The sequence below is a fragment of the Syngnathus leptorhynchus genome, chromosome 3, assembly GCF_054491065.1.
Source record: "Syngnathus leptorhynchus isolate UIUO chromosome 3, UIUO_Slep, whole genome shotgun sequence".
Lineage (NCBI taxonomy): Eukaryota > Metazoa > Chordata > Actinopteri > Syngnathiformes > Syngnathidae > Syngnathus > Syngnathus leptorhynchus.
In genome coordinates, this window is record NC_141197.1 from 10,991,173 (window position 1) to 11,010,405 (window position 19,233).

The 19,233-nt window shown below is 42.0% G+C and overlaps 1 protein-coding gene across 1 annotated transcript; it reads right to left on the reverse strand.

Moving 5' to 3' along the window:
* Nucleotides 1-804: 804 nt before the first annotated feature.
* Nucleotides 805-19,058, reverse strand: irag1 (inositol 1,4,5-triphosphate receptor associated 1). The gene is made up of 37 exons (XM_085908568.1): nt 19,040-19,058; nt 18,519-18,638; nt 18,267-18,450; nt 17,533-17,594; nt 17,393-17,453; nt 17,167-17,325; nt 16,909-17,026; nt 16,775-16,825; nt 16,498-16,575; nt 16,369-16,425; nt 16,225-16,284; nt 16,097-16,152; nt 15,843-15,936; nt 15,645-15,773; nt 15,485-15,570; nt 14,516-15,224; nt 14,025-14,160; nt 13,471-13,499; nt 10,047-10,253; nt 9,012-9,118; nt 8,747-8,808; nt 8,226-8,399; nt 7,913-7,944; nt 7,752-7,793; nt 7,204-7,605; nt 7,032-7,098; nt 6,744-6,861; nt 6,625-6,655; nt 5,773-5,913; nt 5,160-5,291; nt 4,359-4,512; nt 4,180-4,229; nt 3,961-4,095; nt 3,512-3,576; nt 2,560-2,685; nt 2,245-2,373; nt 805-2,111 (listed from the first exon to the last, which is right to left on the reverse strand). The coding sequence occupies exons 1-37, from the start codon at nt 19,056-19,058 to the stop codon at nt 1,955-1,957; spliced, it is 4,539 nt and encodes a 1,512-aa protein (XP_085764694.1). The 3' UTR covers nt 805-1,954.
* Between the last annotated feature and the right edge of the window lie 175 nt (nt 19,059-19,233).

Here is a 19,233-nt window from a genome sequence, read left to right on the forward strand (position 1 = left end):
CTTCCCGCATGTCACGGCAGCTCGGGAAATGACGCAGGCGCAGAACTCGTGTTGTCCATCGTTCATCAACAACATTTTCTATTCAGGTCTTCCAGTGCTTCACTGTATTTGTCATTAAACACTGGAAACTAAGTAAAAAAGGGAACATATCGTTATTTTCCAAAATCAGGACTAAATAAAGTGAAGCACAACATTGTCTTATAAGACGTCGTCTTGAGATTCAGGATGTGTGTTTTCCTTTTTGATATCCTCTTTCCAAAGTCCCGGAGAGAGCTAGTTATTGTTAACATGAAACAATTTTGCAATTGCACCCTCTGAACTGTGCGTCACTATGCCACCGTTTCTTATCTATGTATCAAAATAAAATAAATGGAGTTATAAATAACGACCTTCTAGCTTGGACCACGATTTACAAGTCTGCAAAATGTTCGCCCGAGTTTGCTTATTAGGTCACTATTTACAGTCTAAATGAACTCCACCTTTTTCCTCCTCTCTCATCTTATTTTCCCCGACAGTCGTCAGTTCTGTATTGTTTGTGACATGAATTCATCAAGTGACCCTGCCATTTTACAGAATGTTATCAGTCACATGATTTCATGGCCTGCCTGCAAGCACAATAACATCCTGCAGCCCCAGCTGCTTGCCTGCTTATTCCTCGAACAATACACCATATGTGAGCTGCAAGCAGTCTCTTCACATTAAAATTCCATTTTGCAACAAGAAAGGACGGTGTCATTGATCGAATTGGTAAACCTTTATTTCAAGGTGAAGTGGCAGAGCAAGTCCCCCCCCCCCCCCCCGCAGAGTTGGCAACACAAGTAGGCGCACACGTGTAAAGACGATCAAAAATAAACAGTGTGCAACAATTTTCAGTGCTCTGAAAATGCCTAATTGGTTGCAAAATGTATTGCACGCTGGAAATGACAGTGGAACATGCAAATTTTCAAACAATCCCTTCCTGAATTATTTCTAATTTCACATCTTTTGTTGAAGGCATCACAAAACCCTCATTCACATTCGCAACTTTTATGATATATTGATTGATTTGATGATGGATGTGCGGACTGAGACCACTATAGAAGACCATTTTTTTCTTTTCTTTTAGACAAACTAGATGATAATATCCAGGGTCAAACCTATGAAAATATATATTTATATTTGATCCAAATGATAATATTTGGAAGAATGTCAAAATCCGATGAAAAATGCTATGTTTGTAAACTCAAGTGTCTTTTGCCATCACTGAGTCCTGCTGGGCTTTTAGTTTGACACCTTTGCAGTTCCACTGTATCTAAAAATGTGTTTAGAATAAAAAATCTTGATATAAATAAATACCACAAAACATATTATCTCTAAGTATCAGCTGATACTCCCATAAATCTATTGGACCAGAAACATACATTTATATGTTGACATGGTACTTTATGTATATCAGAAGTGCCATATTTCAGAGGTTCCCAATCACCGGGCCGCGGACCGCCGGTCCGTGGGTCATTTGGTATCGGGCCACGCAGAAAAAAAACCCAATATTTTTTTTTTATCGACGATCAATTCATTCAGGTCAAGACGCTCGTCCCGGTCACGTAACGTAAATACCAGTCGAGCCCACAAAGCCACGGAGCAGCTACTCGATGGTGAGTTTCATTTTTATGTGTTTTTTTATTATAAATGTATTATTTATTTATATTTTCATATAAAGGCCAATCCGTGAAAATATTGTCTGACATGTAACCGGTCCGTGGCGCAAAAAAGTTTGGGAACCGCTGCCATATTTCATATTCACATGTACCATAATTGTATTTGGTCCCTAAGTAGAAGTGAACAAGTAGTAACTGTAACAAACTTTATACATAAGGCCTCTGTAAAAATTCTGCTATGGACTAAATTGAGTGGGACAGAAGGGTGTCAGTGAAAAAAAGGATTTGGTTCCACTCTGAATGAAGTGCTCGTGTTCTTATGTGTCATCACGCTTGTTGTAGTAGCCAGAGAAAAATGTAAAAATGCTGATAATCAGACACATCACCAGAAAAACCATCAATGACAGAAGTCGCTTGCTCCACGAAATCTTTGGGCAAATGCGGCTAAGAAGAACCAAGACCTCCTCCATCCTCCTGTGGAGACAAACAAAAAAGCCAACTCACCTACCTGCATGAGCTTATTATATTGTGATTGTGATTGATTGTGTGTCTTCAATGCGTTTGTGAACGTTTTTTAAAAAATATATAATTGTACCGTTTGTCATACCGGCTTGCTTTGATTTTCTTTCCGCTTTCTTCATCCCTTATCTTTGATTCCAGCAACTTGTCTGCAGCTTCATCCTCTTCACGCTTTTCCTCCTGGATTGCTTTGTTTTGCTTCAGTCCTTCTTGGTAGCTTCAGTGAACATATGATACAATGTTATTCATCAGCAAGTTCAAACAGCACAATGTTAGCGAAGAAAAAATCATCACATGTCGCAATACATGAACTTCATCTTTAGTATCTTTAATGTGATGATCGGCCATAATGGCTGTGTTTATTTATCACAGAAAGTGCATGTGCAAAGAGAGAAGGTCTCACCCTTTATTGTACGCCACTTCCTCAATCTTTGCCTTGAGCTCTGCCCTGATTTCTGCTCTGATCTCCTCCAAGTTGACGGCGGGCTTGGCAGGCTCCGCTTCCTGCTGCTCCGTCACACTCTTTCCACTGCATTGTTTTGCATAGGAAAGCACAGTTAGGCCTCGGCCACATCGCGGCAATCATTTTCAGAGTGTGTCCGTCACAACATCAACCTGATGAACTCCAACAGCGGCAGTGCAAAAACAGAAAAAATTGAAAATACCAAGGGCATAGAAAGCTCAATTGTATGTGTTTGGTGTTTTTTTTTAATCGCTCATCCCATCTAACCATGTGCTTAAAACTCTCAATAAACTCCCCTGTAAGATGCCATAGAAATACGGCAAACACAAAGAAATGCAAAATCATACACGATATGGCATGATTCTGGTAACTGTCTCAAAATTCTATTGATGAATTGGCAATATGTGTCACAATATTTTTGGGGGGGTTCCACAAACAACAGTATTTATACAGAACTTAAAAAAAACAACAACCTTCATTTATTAATCACATAATCCTCTATGAATGACATTGTGCATGCTAAACTCCAAGTAAATTAGGCCAAAGAAGTAAAAAAAGTGTCAGCTGCGAGATGTTTGTTATTTCTCCTCTCTGGCTATTGGCACAACACCAGGATACGACTGCAGCACTGAGTCTGGACTTGGTCAAAAACTCCTGTTTAGATTATGAGCCTGGAGAGCAACATCAGTGACATTGGATGATATTCTTCCATACATTTCCCCACACATCCTCTAGGTCACACAAACAAGATAAAAGTTCCCACTGCCACATAAAATGCTTTTTCAGGCATTTTTAGGCCATTGTTTGGAAGACTGCTCGTGACCTTGGGAATCAACCGCGTACAAGAGTGTTAGTGTATGTGTGTGTGTGTGTGTGTGTTAACAAAACCTACCACTCTGTTGTCGCCTGTTGTGTGGATTCTGGTGAGGAGTTTCCTTTCACATCACCGGCTTCACTCTGTCAGGACGGGAGTGGTCATAAAATTATTAAAACATCCTGTAAGCTAAAGTCGACACACTTTCGCATGATTTCTAGATGGCCGAAGCAGATTGTCAAAATAGACATCTAGGTTTAAGCCAGTGGGGTTTTTTTTTTCCGTAAAAAGTTATAAAATAGACTGAAATACAAAATGAATAACTGTTGTTTTGCATTCATGGCCTTAAATATGTGTCTGTCAGTTTTTTTTTTAACATTGATGAATTTACCCATCCTTTCTCTGTAGCATTATTTCCCCAACAAAGTAACAACCATAAAAAGCAAGGTCTTCACGTCCTTCCTGGCAAAAAACAATAATTGTGTGAATGCAAGTTGCTGGAGGTCAGGAAAGGACATTCGACTCACCAAGGCAGGAAGAGCCGCAGCAGGCGTGAAAGCTGTTGGCGCATTGGGGGCGGCAGTGGGAGGCGTCTGACCCGGAATGTTCAGGAGATTAAATTTGGGCACCACGGCAACACTCACTCGGCGTCTGGGCAGCGCCTATGCGATAGGGGACAGCGTCTTGTTAATGTTATGTACAAAAAAAAAAAAGTTTGAGATCATTTGGCAGGGATTGTTGCGTACCTTTCCGAGAGTGAGCGACATGGATCTTGAAGCACGAGAAACGCCATCATCTGGATGGAAAAAAACATTCAGTGTAACATTTGGAAGCACTATTAATGCCGCATTTGAGATTTTTGTCAGAATAAAACAAGGATTATCAAAGTGACACATTTTGCCTGATATTCGTTGGTTTGTCTCACCTCCAGTTTCTACGGAACCTCCGTAGCAGCGATTAGAGTTCTGGTTGGCGAGCTTTTTAAACTCCGTTAGTTCGGCGTGGTCTTTCTCATACGTCCTCTTGAGGTTTTCAACATATTGCATCATGACCTCTGTGGCTTTGCTCATGCGTTTCTCCTGTGGCCAAAATAGGGAAAACTTTCAGAGAGAATGTCTCTACCCACCTCAAATAAAACTTCTGTAGTGTAGACGGTGAGAGCTGCATAATAAAATCAAGTTACTGTGCATGTTTTTGGAACACCGAATTTGCTTTGTATTAAAGTGTCAAAGATCTAACCAAATAGCTTTTTTTTTTTTTTTTTTATTAACTGACACCCAAACTTGCTTGTAGCTGACACTGGAATTTAGAGGGAAAATAAATGACTTGGCTGATAAAGTCTCATTGAGATTCCCATGAAGAAATGAGCAGCTGTACAACAGCACAGGAAATAAATTCAAGTTTACGCTCATAAATAGCAACAGTAAATGTTTGCTTTGGCCGTACTCATGTCTGCCATGTCGAATTCAATCCTTCACCATGAAACATACTACAACCATTCTCAAAAGCGCATTTCTTAAAAAGGAAGTGACAGACACTTCTATCAACATTTTGCCTTTTCAAAGCTACGAGTATACGTTTAAAATGATTTATTATTCAGAATGCAGTTTGTGATCATGTGATCATGCTCAATCTTCTGAGCATTCCTATTTTCTGTAAAGATAGATTTTTATGTCATGTTTTAGTTGCAAGGGTGTACAGCAGACAAAGGTTCATGCAAATGTACCTGTCGAACGGCTCCAACTATCTCGGATCTGCTCGAGAGGCGAGTGGCCAGCCGATGGAGCACTGCCAGCGTCTCGATGAGCCTCTGGTAGGCCTCACGCTGCTCCAGGTTCTGCCACTGTGGGGCGGTCATCTGAAAGTTTCAAAAAAATCACATCTCAATCAATCTTCTTTTAGTGCAGAGTACAAATGTGACGAAAATACTCTGTTATATAATACACTGTCCTACAAATACTAAAAAATATGGTTTGAATAGAAGTACTGATTCAACTCTGGTAACAAATAAAGTCAAAAATACAGATTTTGAAATGTCCTTAAAGGGAACGTCAACTCAAAATTGTTCTTTCCAATATGTTACATGTGGCCCCACATTAGTCTTAACACGAGATTCTGATTAATATTGCGTTTGTGGAAAGTGAATAAAGCAGCTGAATCCACTCAAAGTCAAAAGAAAAATGAAAACTGAATAAAATGACATGACTTCAGTTCAGCACAAAGTATATGGATTGTTTTTTTTCCACCCACAACTGACATCACCAAAAACAACACGATACCTAACCTGACAGTGTCCAGAAGTCCTTTTTTTTTTTTTTTTTTTTTTAACAAGTACTAACCTTCAGTGCAACTTTGAATTCTTCAAGTTCCTTTTGTGTATCTTCCTCAGTCAGGTTCCTCTCCCTCTCTGCCTGTTTGAGGCGGGTCTCCAGGGTGTAGTTGTCATTCCGAAAGGCCAATGACAACTGGATAAACGCATTCTGGTGGAAGGAAGTGACAACAATTAACTCAGGGTGGCACTTCATATTCCACATAAAAAGCACAGACGAGATGGACAACAAAGGAAGTCGAGTGTTATTGTTTACTGTCTGCATTAAATGTTACTGTTAACATGCGGGGGAGCCGCTGTGACTTTTCACCTTACGCTGTGAATCCATCAAAGCTAGGCTGCACATTTTCCAACACACTACAGAGGAAACACATGACCTCCGACTGTTCTGATGCACACAAAGCCCAGCGGGATCAACCCCACGGATTGATGCCCGAACCAGACGTCACTCATGTTTTGCATCTTGGCCACAGGAAATCACCTCAAGTCTCTTTTGGGTGATTGTGACCACCAAATCACTTTCCTGTTGACAAAAAACACCGCCATATCCAAGCAGCTGTGTTTGTAACTATGGTAACAAAACAGGTTTTTATAAGCTGTAGGATGCATCTGGAAAATGTATTGGAAAAATTCGAACTGCTTCATCCTCACGAGGGTTGTGGGCATACTGGAGCCTATGCCGGCAGTCTTTTGGGCGGCAGGCAAGGTACACCCTGAACTGGTCGCCATCCAATTGCAGGGCATGTACAGACAAGCAAGCATTTGCACTCACGCTCACACCTACGGACAATTTAGAGTGCTCAATTGGGCTACCGTGCAGAAAAAAAGTAAATTGTGTTGCAAACCTGGAAAGGTTACAAACCTCAACTTCTTTTTCTGTGAGTGGAGGTGGACTGGGATGAAATCAAAACAAACTGGTGGTTAGACAAGTTGTGCAGCAAAAAAAAAAAAGTGGATTCGCTGTTGCTTCGAGACACACACCAGCCGGGAAGGCCCCGATGAAGTTTGAGTTTTCTCAGCATGATGTCGGAGATGTTTGGCATGGCGTCCGACTTTGTCTCCTCGCTGCTTGGTGAGGAATTTGGAGAGGAAGCGGTCCCTGGAAACCCATTTGAGCAGATATCTTTGAAATCCAGCTTAAGGTGAACTCGTACACTCTTTGTTTCATTGTCATCATCATCATCATAATCATCAGGAAGTGCACACCCTCGGCTACATTCTGTTCTGAAAGTACATTTCGGTCTCGTGCGGATAAACAAAGAGAGTCACCTTTTTCCTGTTCAGCAGCTTCACTCAAGTCCGGTAACTTGGTTTGGTTACGCATCAGCTTGTGGTCCTGTACACGCATCAGACCAACGAACACACAAAGACACACCAGCTTAATACATTTGATGGTAAATGAGCTCAAATGGTAGATGAAATCGCAAGAGCAATGTTTGACCTCTCTGAATTTGGACAGTTTGGGTGCGGGGAGCTCTCTGAGCCCCGAAGATTTCAAAACGCCATCCCGGGTTTTGTCCGAGCTTGCCTCTTCTGCTCCATTTCTGGAGTTAATGCCCCCAATGGCATCCCAGGAAACAGCCCTCATGAGTGGTGGAAAAGCACCAATGGTCTTAATTTCAGCAGTACAGGGGGCCTGTTGTGTTGGGGGTCGAGGGACGGGCTTGGCGACCCCTGTGGCCGGGGCCGGGTTGGAATTCCGTCCTCCGTCGTCACTTTTAATGGCTCCCGGGGGACTTTTGGCTTCATAGTTTTCCTTTGGAATGGCAAAACGGGGCGTTAGGGTCCCAGAAGACACTTTCCTCTTCTCTGTGGGCTTCCAGTCCACAGCTAGTCTGTTGCCCTGAAGGGAGCCCATGAGATTTAAGTGAATTCAAGAAAAACTCAATTTTAACGCTGCGTACAAAAAAAACCTTTGCGACCTTCTTCTAATCTCAAAGCATCACTGTGTTTGGTTTGAGCAATTTGGTAAATAAAAGGAAAGCTGACCTCCACATCCCTTTGTCCCCTCACTGAGGCAACGTCCAGATGCTGCAGGAGAGGGCGACACAGACAATGACATGTATGAGTTGACCTACTTTCCAATACAAAGAGAAAATGACAAGACAGCTTTGAAGAGAGAAAGAGAGGAAAATAATATGTATGTTTACCTGGCTGATCGACTGTGGACTGCAAGTCACCTCTGGGGAACCCACAAATGGACCAAGAGAAAAAAAAAAAAAAAAGGTGAATAACAGCAATGTCACACAATTATTTTGCAATTTTGTCTTAGAAATTTCATGTATTAACAATCTCGAAAAGAGTTTAATGGAAAATAATTCTGTGTTTTTTACATAACAAAATACCCATTTTAGGTACCATGGACCTAACAATGCATTCAATTTTACTTTGGATTCGATGAGAACGGAATTCCAGAGAGAATGGTAGTATTACCGTCGTACTTTGACCAATGATGTGTGTCACCTGTGGTCGAGTCAGAAAGGCTGCTGGTAGAACGGCGGCCCCGTCGCATCAGGAAGCGGTCGCTGACCTTTTTGGCTTGTTCCAGCAGCTCCAGATTCTTCTGGCGATCTTCCTCTGAGAGCTGCAATTCCGGCAGCTTGTCCTTCACCAGGTCGATCACATGACCTGTGCTGTCTAGGAAAACCACGCATACACTTCAGTCCTGAAGTATTTTTATCCAATATTTCTGGTTATGTTATCATGTATCGAAATCATAAAATAAACAATTGCTCTACTTAGACAGCATGCGTCCGTCCATCTATCTGTACGTCCATCCGTCTGTCCACAATCTGTACGTCCATCTGTCTGTCCATCATCTGTCCACCCGCCCGTCCGTCCATCCATCCATCCATCCATCCATCCATCCATCCATCCATCCATCCATCCATCCATCCATCCATCCATCCATCCATCCATCCATCCATCCATCCATCCATCCATCCATCCATCCATCCATCCATCCATGTGTGTGTTTTATCTACCGACTGTGGTGATGGATCCTGCAGAGAAGTTTCTTGCCAGACGAGCTCTTGGGCTGTGTGGCCTACAATATGGTACACAAGTTACCACGGACTCTTGGATAGATGCTGTTATCAAACCAATACATTCATCCGGACTACATTTCAGACTGGTTGCTAGTCAGTCACAAAGCACATCACAGAAACAGTTACACTTTCCCGCTCACATTTGCATTGTAACTAACCAGGCGGCGCAATACAAATGGAACCATACTTTGACTGTGCTCACCTAGCGTGCTCCAGAGGACGTCCATCTTGCTGGACAAGGGAAGCCTGTTGTGGGTAGATGATAGTGGGGCCAGTCATGACAGCAGCTCTGCTCTCAGCAGGTGCACACTGTGCAAACAAACACCGCAAAGGCAACACGAGGAAAACAAATTTCATTGGGAGGAAGTCATTCAGTGTTGTATTGATTACACATGCAGTATCTGTAAATGCTCAAATGCATCGAATAAAGGGGGCTATGGAGGAACATTACCATTGCCATGGTAAAAAAGAATCACTTTGGGAATTTGGGAGCGCAGTGAATGCTAAAATAAGTGACGATTATACATGTTGATATCTTGCATGAATAAATCTGTGAAAATGATGCTGGTTGTCCCGAATCTCTGCAGCATGAGACCCGACATGTTTCAGCTTTTCTTCCTTTTAGGAAGGCTCATAAATATTCAGTTTCATGGATGACAAATAAAGTAATCCATTCTTACGTTTTGGATTTGAATGGAAGAAAGGATAGCCAAAAGACGATGTATTACTAGTACCTAGTATAGTTATTGGTTTCGTTAAGTCTAATCTAATCATATAAACCTGATATTTATACCATACAATGGCAATCGTGATAGCATAGAATCATCAAAAGTTGGCTGCCCAACATCTCAAGGAGGAAATTTAGGTTTGTGTATTTAGAAGCAATAATAGTTTCTTGTCCTGTTGGAATGTGGCGCATCCCACACCCCTTCACAAGGTTTTGCGGAAAATAGATTTTTTGGAGGTATGATGGCAATAAACAAGACACACACAGGCCCGAGATTTACTGCCTCCATCACTTCTAAAGAGAATGCTAGGATTTTATCCACAAGGCATTCCTCAATGCTTTAAATGTCTTCAAAGTATACCTTGTTTGGAGGAGGAAGCCTGGACTGGTAACGCTGACAGCGATTCCTCACCACGGCCAATTTGATTACACACGAGCAGCTTTTATGGACTCACATGCTTTGGCCTAATATGTGCTTCTTCGTAGGAAGACGCTATGTTTTGTACTCACCGTACTGGGCGAGCTTGAAGAACTGTCCAAATCCTCAGGGGAGTCCTCTTCTTCCTCAGGCACCGTGGGCATGGCAGGGGGTAGACACCGCCGAGGGCGGGTGAGAGGGAAAAAAAAGGGTCCCTCAGCAGTGGAAGTTTTGCTGGACTCCTTGATGTTGTGGTGAGGGTCAGATGACTGAAGAACGTCCTTTGCCTCTTCCTTGACCTGAATAAAAGTAGAAAATACCTCTGATTATTTGGACAGTACTGGATGTATTCCTATAAGGGCAACATTGGGTAAAGCAGTCATACTTCATTTGTTTTTTACGAGAAAGCAAAGTGTGGAGAGTCTCTGTCGTACAGGTGCAGTCACTGAAAAATATCTGCACCTCTTGTTGTGGCAATCCACAAAATAAAGCAGCATGTTGGATCCATGTCACAACTATTTGTTTACTATATTTTTTGTGGCTATAGTTTTGAAAAATGGTGATTGCGGATCACACATACAGAGTTGTCCGATGAACTTCACTGTACAAATGATTTAGCAATACTTTGCCAACGATTATGCAATAATCCGCATTAGATAAATAATAGCGTTGACGTTTTGTGAAGGAGAATTGTGAGCGTTGCATTGATTCGTCAGTGTGAAAAATGATGATACAATATCACTTCTTTATAACGATGTCCTAAAATTGCCCGAGTGCAAAAGTGATTCAAATTGATTCGGCTCAAACATATCTGCGAATGAACAGACCTGAGGCTAAACCAAAATGAACACAGTGTACTTTTTTAAACATTGAACTCATCAGGCGCCAGTGGAGTTGCTGCCTTCTGAAAAAAGTAAACTAATCATACGTTAAGCGTCTTTGGGTCCTTGAAAAGAAATGAAAAAGAAAATACATTGAATAAATTATTATTATTATTATTACTTATATGGTAAGAAAAGTTGAAAGTTATTCCTATTCTTAACTGTTGGGGTGAGAAAAGACACACTAAAAGAGTGTCTAGATTTTTGGAGAGTCTGGCTGTGGCGATGAGTCTCCGAGGGACATTGTAAAATAAACACAGGGGCTTTTACATACACAATATAATAAGAACATCCTGAGTGGGAATCACACATTTAGCAACAGAGGGGGAAATTACATAATTCCAGCTGTGTTGTCTTTATTTGTGGGTGATGGTGGTGGTAAAATTAGTACAGTAAATAAAATTGACAGAAACACAAGAGTATACTGGGTATAAGGACATCCTGTCATACTGCATTCATTCAAAATATCAGCATTGATTTTCAAGTAAGAACTAATTGGGTTATTTTGCTCCCGGGCTACTCTATTTTTAATCCACCGCGATGAATACAGATGGCGAGTGGTAAACACTCATTTTATAATCTGCAATCATGGCTGAAGTCTAAACAAGTCAATCGAAAGGAATGGACATGCATTGCATATCTTACGTTCTAACGAAATGTCATTTTTGATAGATGTTAATGAAAAATGTTGGTAGAGTCCAACCACGGTGGAGTTAGCACCAAAACATCAGCGTTCATTATACGTTTTAAATTTCAAGCAGTTATTTTGAGCTCCAAATGTAGATTATTTCTTGATGATAAAAAGTAGTTTGAGCATACAAATGGAAATGATCTGATATGTAATTACATCCTTTCAAGTTGAATGACTATCTAAATCTTCCTTTGAACTCTCTTCCCTGTTTTGAAGCAAATATATGCAAATCACCACACGGTGCCAGGCCACTGCATTGGTACAGGAACATTTGCATAAGGTGCTGTCTGCCTTTGCCCCACAAAACATGTCTCTGTCAAATGGAAAGTATAGAAATACTATATAATATGATATAAATAAACAAACCATCAATAAATAACAAGATATAATCATGTTTCTTTCAGACACACTTGACTTCACCGCATAAGCAGTCAGCTGTACCAACATGTATACCTTCAATCCAGACTCATTTACAGAAAAAGACGGTACTGTCTCGGACAAATCCAGGTACTAACACATAAACCAAAATAATATTCTTCTTCACGTCATCAAATAAAAAAAATTATCCTCCACTGCCCAACATAGAGGAAAAAAAGACAGAAAGGCAGTATGAAGGTCTTGCAGAAAATTATTTTACAACGTAAACATGCAGCATTGTAGATTTCCGCCAACTCCGCATGAGTCTTTGCACTGCAGACGTGACCATGAGACAGAAATAAATAAGCGCTTTGATTATTTCCTGTGGGACACAGGGACCGACACACATTTCTGTGCACACACAGTCCAAATGCAGTCTTTGTTTTCTCATGCTATCATTTCATCCACAGTGCTTTTAACAAGTAAAAGGTAGAGAGACATGGGGACTGTCACCTTTGTCCCCCTCATCGCCACGTTACATAAGACAGACCCCTCCTGTCACATTTGTGTAAAATGTGGTTGAGTTGAGTCAAGCGTGGGGCCCACAGAGGAAGTGCTCAGCTCGAGAACCTCATGTGACATAACAGGCCATAAAAAGTGAGAGCCATTGAACAAAGATGGACAATCAATATCTCTGCTACATTTCAGATGCATCACGAGATCAACATATTCAAAAACAGTCATTTGCATTAAAACAGTTTCAAGTTCAAGTAAGATCCTCAAAAAGACACAGCAGAGGTTCACGTGCCACTCATCCTGCACACATCTCAAACAAGAGACCCCCCCCCCACGACAGAAGCCCCCCCATCTGAACCTGTCCAGCCAAATTGGAGCGCTACCTGTGTCCACCTCCAGTTCCCAGCGGACCTCCGGTCTCAGGCGACTTCCCACCGACTGTCACTGCACGTTGCCTTTTCTCAGAAAAGGTCTCCAGCCTTCTTGGTGTCTGTTTCCTTCTCCCATCCCCTCGCTTCCCTGTCTTTTTTCAGCAGCAGCCTCTCTTTGACTCCTGGGAGCTTTGACCATTTAAGGAGAGAGCTGTATGCCTCTTTGAGCTACTTCAGACTCTGTGTGTGCGTGTGTGTGTGTGTGTGTGTGTGTGTGTGTGTGTGTGTGTGTGTGTGCGTGTGCGTGTGCGTGTGCGTGTGCGTGTGCGTGTGCGTGTGCGTGTGTGTGTGTGTGTGTGTGTGTGTGTGTGTGTGTGGTGGTAAAGTTAGTGAGTTGGTTCTCTGCCCGCTCAGGGGAAACCACATTTTTTTCGCTAACTTAAAAGAATCGGTCATGCGTAATAAATAGCTTTTTCCTTTACAAAACGAAAAAATGAATGTAAAGTTCTAAAACAGTTTTTTTTGTTTTGTTTTGTTTTTTTAATGCTGAGTGTCACACGGAGCACAATTGATGGTCACTGCAATTTGCAAGAGCAATCTAATTGGACGCTTTTTCTGTCCATGAACAAGTTTTGGAACAAATACATTTTAAGTAAGGCATTATTATGAAAGCTGCTGATTACAAAAGACGATGTCTCACCTTATTGCATCTGTCTTGTTCTGCATCACCTGTGAGAGCCAAAGAGATAGAATTGATTTGCATTTAAAGGGAAATAACATGCAATGCAAATGCGACAGGACAACAGAGAGAAAGAGACAGTGTGCCAGAAAATGGACTGGAAAGAAATCGAGTGTCCCATCCAGGCAGGTGTTGGCAAGCTGCCGAGTAGAACTGCTCTAACTCCGTCATCTTCATCACTTGGGGCAACGACAACCTAGCAACCGAGTCCAGAGACATGACTGAGTCATCTGCTCTGGCCAGTATCTGACCCCGGCTGAAGTTCCGCGCCACTTAAAAAAGCTTTATAGTTGTCACACTGCTGTGACACGTAATACAATTAATGCTATCCATTGCATTTCTCCAAAGAGGATCTGTCTGTTCTGGATATACAACATAACTTGATCCAATGGATGGTGAGCTACCACGAATGAAAACATCAAACTCCTAGTGCAGGTGGGGAAGGCCAGGGAAAGTTAAATGTACTGAAACTTCACATTCACAAAAGCAGTATTACGATGATGCAGCCAGCATACCATTCATGGGAAGCTGCGGAGCCTCACTGACGTCTGGGATTACATGAGGCGGAGGCGGGGGACTCGCAACTCGGTCTTCATGTGGTGTAACACGCTCAGTTAAGTGGTCTGGATCACCTGACAACTCGGGACAGGACTGCCTCCGAAAAGTGCAAAGAGAACATTTGATTAATCTTAACACGTTATCATGCTTTTCAAATAAGATGTTGAGGGGGGAAAAAAGGTGGGAAAGCTTTCTTGTTTGTATTTTCTCGACAAAATGAACAAATCGAAATGAAACCAAACACTGCAACGAATGAATACAAATAAATTATGTTATTGTGTATCGTTGTGGGTAAGGTTGCACAATGTACAGTTAAATAAAAGTACTGCGATACCTTGTTATCAATATTTATACGTATTTTGTCTAAATTTACATCTGTGGATACTGCTGTCAATTAAGGGTCTTTGCTACTCTTTACACAATGTTATTGCTCTCCCCTGGAACCAACCTGTTTCTTTTTTTCCACGATCTGAGCTTCGAGCGAGTTCAGTCGCAAATCCGCGTCGGCTGTCCGTCCCAGTGCGGCCTCCACCCTCTGAGTGATGCTCTCCATCCTCACCCTCACCTGGCTCACCCTCTTCTCGCTCTCCTTCACAAGCTTGGCCGACTCCAGTGCTCCGTTGAGCATGGCCTCCATTCTTCTGAGGGCCGACAGCAGGGCATCTGCCGTCAGCTCCAATTGGACTTGTCGGAGCTGTGAGGCTGCTCCACCTGGGCTGTGAACAGGTTCTGTGGCCACCGAGGCATCCCTCCGCTCCGTCACGCTTTTGCCCTCAGCTCCGTCTGTATCCTGGCTCTCAGTGTTGGTTTCCTTGTGTAGGAGAACAATTCTGCTGCTGCTTTTTTGCTCGCCTACACACTTGAGAGAAGCTTGCAGGTGGCAAACCTGCTCCCTCATATCAGTGATAGTCTGCTCCGCTTGATGGAGCCGAGCTTTCTCGGCCAGCTCCCTGAAGCTCTTGCTTTCGCCAGTGCGGGTCTTTGGTCCCTCGACGCTAAGCGTTTTCCACCACTTCACGATGGCCACTTTCTTGGACTGCGGGACCGACTTCCCGGTCTGGTTTGGTTTTTGTTCCTTCTCACAAGTTTTCCACTGCTCGTCCACCTTCTCCCCTTTATCCTCCCACACAGACTTCTGTAGCTCGAGGTCCTGCAGCCTGAAATTTATAAACATCTCCTTCACACGCTGTTATGTCTGTAGTCACCAAAGGGGCACTAAAACTGCACTTAGCCTCAATACTGTCTTGCATAGAGAGGATGGTAAAGCCTGTGTGTTGCGTAATGAGGTGGCCATAAATTTTCTGTCAAAAGCAGACATTTTATTAGCAGGAGGAAGCTGCTCAGAGTAGATTTTAACATCAACCAAATGCGCTCTGTTACCATAAGAGGAGAAAAGAAAGGCAAAAAAGTCACATACACATTGACAAGCCGCTGCTTGATGCTTGCCTGTTGCTGCTGGTGCTGAGGAAAAGGCTTTTCCTGGCTTTCAAATGAGGAAGAGACCTATGTTAGAGAAAGAATATTCATTTATGGGCTTTTGCGTTTCATCGCTGTCTCTGGAGAGATTTTTAACTCACCCTTTCTGGGTACTTGTTACGCCAAAGATGAGCTTTTTCTGCAGATTTGATCTTATGGATGATGCTCTGAATGTCCTCACATTCCGTATGGAGAGGAGGGAGGCTTCTTTCGTCCACAGCTCTGCGCTTCTGCCGGCCAAAGGAACGTAGCGTCACTGACTTGATTCAGAAAAAGATGATGATGATTTTTAATCGTACCTGCTGCAGGTCTTGCATCTCACTTTGCAGGGAGCGGCGGTTTGGAGGCTCTCGGCCGTACAGTGTCTGAGAACTGATGCAGAATCTGTCATACCTATCCGGTGAAAATAAACAGCAGTTAAGCAAAGTGGATATAAAGGTTTTTTTTTTTTTCTCTTTCTCTACTCTAACATGAAGCTGAGCTATAAAATTCTCCACTGAAAATTTGCACGTTTGATTCATGAATTGACCAATAAATGTCTTTGCAGAAATACCTGGAGAGAACTTGATGTGAATGTTCATGTAACCTCGTCAGCTCCGCCTGCACGCCCTGTGACACGACGCCATGGAAAAAAGATTGGTCCCATCTAATATTTATGCTGATAATCGTATTGAAACAAACCTCAATGATGTTATGATTCTCCGCGTGAGAACTCTTCATCTTATCCATGAGAATGTCTTTCTACACAGGAGATGTGGAAAAGATGCCTAAGGTCATTTTGAAATGAAATCAAACAAAATGATTTGAAGGGGTCAATAAACCAACCTTGGTCATTTCTCTGTCTTTCATAGTCAGCATGAGCAGAGTTTCTTGAAGTTCAGCCTGTCAATGTTTGAATTCTTAACAAAACAAAACTAAAGCACAGAAACTGGTGTTTGAGTGTTATCATTCTACCGTCAAGTCAGCATTGACTTTGCGGAGTTTGTTCGAGCCTTCTTCGGAACATGTTTTTTCAAAAGAGAGTCTTTCATTCTGTGACCGATTTTAAAGAAGACACATTATGCAGAACACAAATCAAAACAGCTCCCAAATGTCGGACAATACATCCAAATAATATCTAATAGAAAATAGAAAGTTAGGTGGAAGTAAAGTGACTTTCGGGACATCTTGTGTCTTAAAAAAAATCACTGGTATAAGAGTGTAAACCATGAAAAAAAACATTTTGCATTACCTTGTCTTCAAGCCTCCTGATGTGAACTTTCAGGTATTCAACCTCGTTGCTCTGCAATTAGCCCAAAAGTCTTAATTGACTTTCTTTTATTCTATTCGTAGCTTCGTGGTTAATATGTCAAGTGTATAAGATACCAGCTTGGTGCAATTGGCTTGCGTACGGCTGGCTCTTTCCTGAGCTTCTTTAAAGGCTCGTCGGGTCTCCTCCAGTTCCTCTGTTACGGATCGCGCTCGAACTGCTGACCGCTGGGAACTACTCATGCCAAAATAAAGAAAGACATCCATCGCCACCATAAATCTCCCAAGAAATCTCATCATGCAAGTGATAAGCTCACACATGGATCATTCATTCAAAAAGATGAGATTTTAATATTCTCAAATGAAATATTTGACCTGGCCAGCTTTGCTCTCAGCTCAGTGATCTCCAGGGTGAGCTGCAGGTTGACATCTTCACACTGAGCCACTGTCTTCAGCAAGCTGCTGTTCTGCTCGCTCAGCTTGCGGTGGGCTTGCTTCAATTCGGACACTGTTGCCGAAAGCTCTTTTGCGTCACTTCAACCAAATGAGTAGTTTAGTTGTAAATTCAGACAACATTATATGAAGAGAGGCAGAAACTAACCAGGCACATTGTTGGCTGTCGGCTGGAGCAAGCTTTGAAGGAGTAGTTGAAAATTCCAGACCTGAAAGATTATTTGGTAAAATCCATTTTCTCTGATCAATATGATTTAAAAAAAAATAATAATCATAACAGTAGCTTACCATTTACGGGCAGTACTGAAGTATCTGGGTAAGGTACATCATCACCACTGTCCACGTCAGCACTAAACAACAGGGAGAATAACAAGTTCCAAAAACAGTTCTAGTTTGGGCAAAAACTACCAACACACACATAACGTGCTTCGACTTATCAACGAAATGATACAAGGCAAACAAAATTGTATTTGAACAAATTGATTGATGTTAACGCGCATGCTTTTCTTTAAAAATATTCAGCAATGGTGGGCCAGCAAGGTTTTTCTCTGCACCAGAAGCCCTGAGCTACATATCCAACCTTAAATTTAACATTTGTTCTGTATTCATTTATTCCCAACAATCTATTCTCCACATTTGGTAGCATTTCTCAGGACAGTTCATCTTCCACTACAAGTATTAAATATTTTTGTCCAATTGCGTTTCAGCAAGTGTTGTCATGTCAGTCTAATTTGCGGAAAGTCTTCAGAATCAGTTGTAACTTGAACAAATATCATATAAGCAAAGGAAAGTCAGAGCTAAGATTCTGGCCCTCGATGTTGTGAGCATTTTTGCCCTCCTCTGATTGGTTGGTCAGAGTAAGCCACACCAGACTTGCGCTCAATACACATTAGTAGGCTACATTTAATAATTAACTATCAAAAATGATGTATTTTATTGAGATGTTTTGTGTTTTTGTCTTATTAGATAATTATGGAATTTGAACTATCAAAAAAAAAAAATGCTGCAGTATCATTTTGTACCTGTCCTGGCTACACTGGGCAATCCACTCCTTCATAGTCAGGTGGAACATCTCTCTGCTCACAATGGGGTCCTGATACTCGGGGTCCAGCAGCTGCTGCAAGGATGTCAGGCGACCCTGCTGCTGCTGACTCTGGGCCGTCACCTTTTGCAGGTATTGTAAGATGGATGATGCTGACACGTCTCCTGATAGGGACGGCGCCCGCTTTTAAAATAAGCATTTTACAGTATTCATCTTTCAACCTTCAACATACCTGTGCTGGAAGTTTTACATGCATTGTACATGATGTCAAGGAGTTCGTGTTCAGAGAATTCATTTGCGTCGCTTGAGTCCTCCAGTTCGTCCCTCATCACACTGTCAGGAAACTCCAACACTAAACAACCATAGACATGTTTACACATACGGCACGGACAGATCAGAGGTGTGGTAGAATTGCCAAAAATTGAATCAAGTAATTCAGTCAATGGAAAAACTAGTCCTACGAACCATCAGAGCATGAATGTCAGATATGCCCTACAATTGGTTGGCAGCCAATTCCATGTTGTAGCTGTTCTTTTTTTTTCGTCTCAAAGATAAACTCCAAACAGATCAAGGTTGTCGTTGGGTCGTCATACATTGTTTCTGCTAGGCTTCACGTAAAGTAGTTACTCAGAAAATCTTGCTTCCGTGTGTGGTGAAATAACTTGCCAAGTACAAAAATGTAACGGACTAAATGTATTCCCACCTCAAGACAATTCATTGCAGAAAGGATAATGGTGTCTAATCATCACTTACCATCATTGCTTTCAGACATTGTGCCAACTGGCTGGATTCCCGTACAGGAGAGAGAGTGATGGATTGTCACATTTCTACATATGTTGTAACTGAAATTGAGAAAAGAAGCAGCTACTTTAACTTGAGGATTTTAACACACAAAATCACCATAAAAAATGGGATATCTGGATGAAAACAAAAAAAGCAGTTCATTG

Bases quoted from the DNA above. Each gene is read 5' to 3' on its own strand.
- irag1 (XM_085908568.1), bottom strand. The intron at 7,099-7,203 runs GTCAAACATTGC...ATGCGTGTACAG, and splicing joins AACTGTCCAAATTCAGAGAG to GACCACAAGCTGATGCGTAA. The intron at 6,656-6,743 runs GTGTGTGTCTCG...ATTTCATCCCAG, and splicing joins CATCGGGGCCTTCCCGGCTG to TCCACCTCCACTCACAGAAA.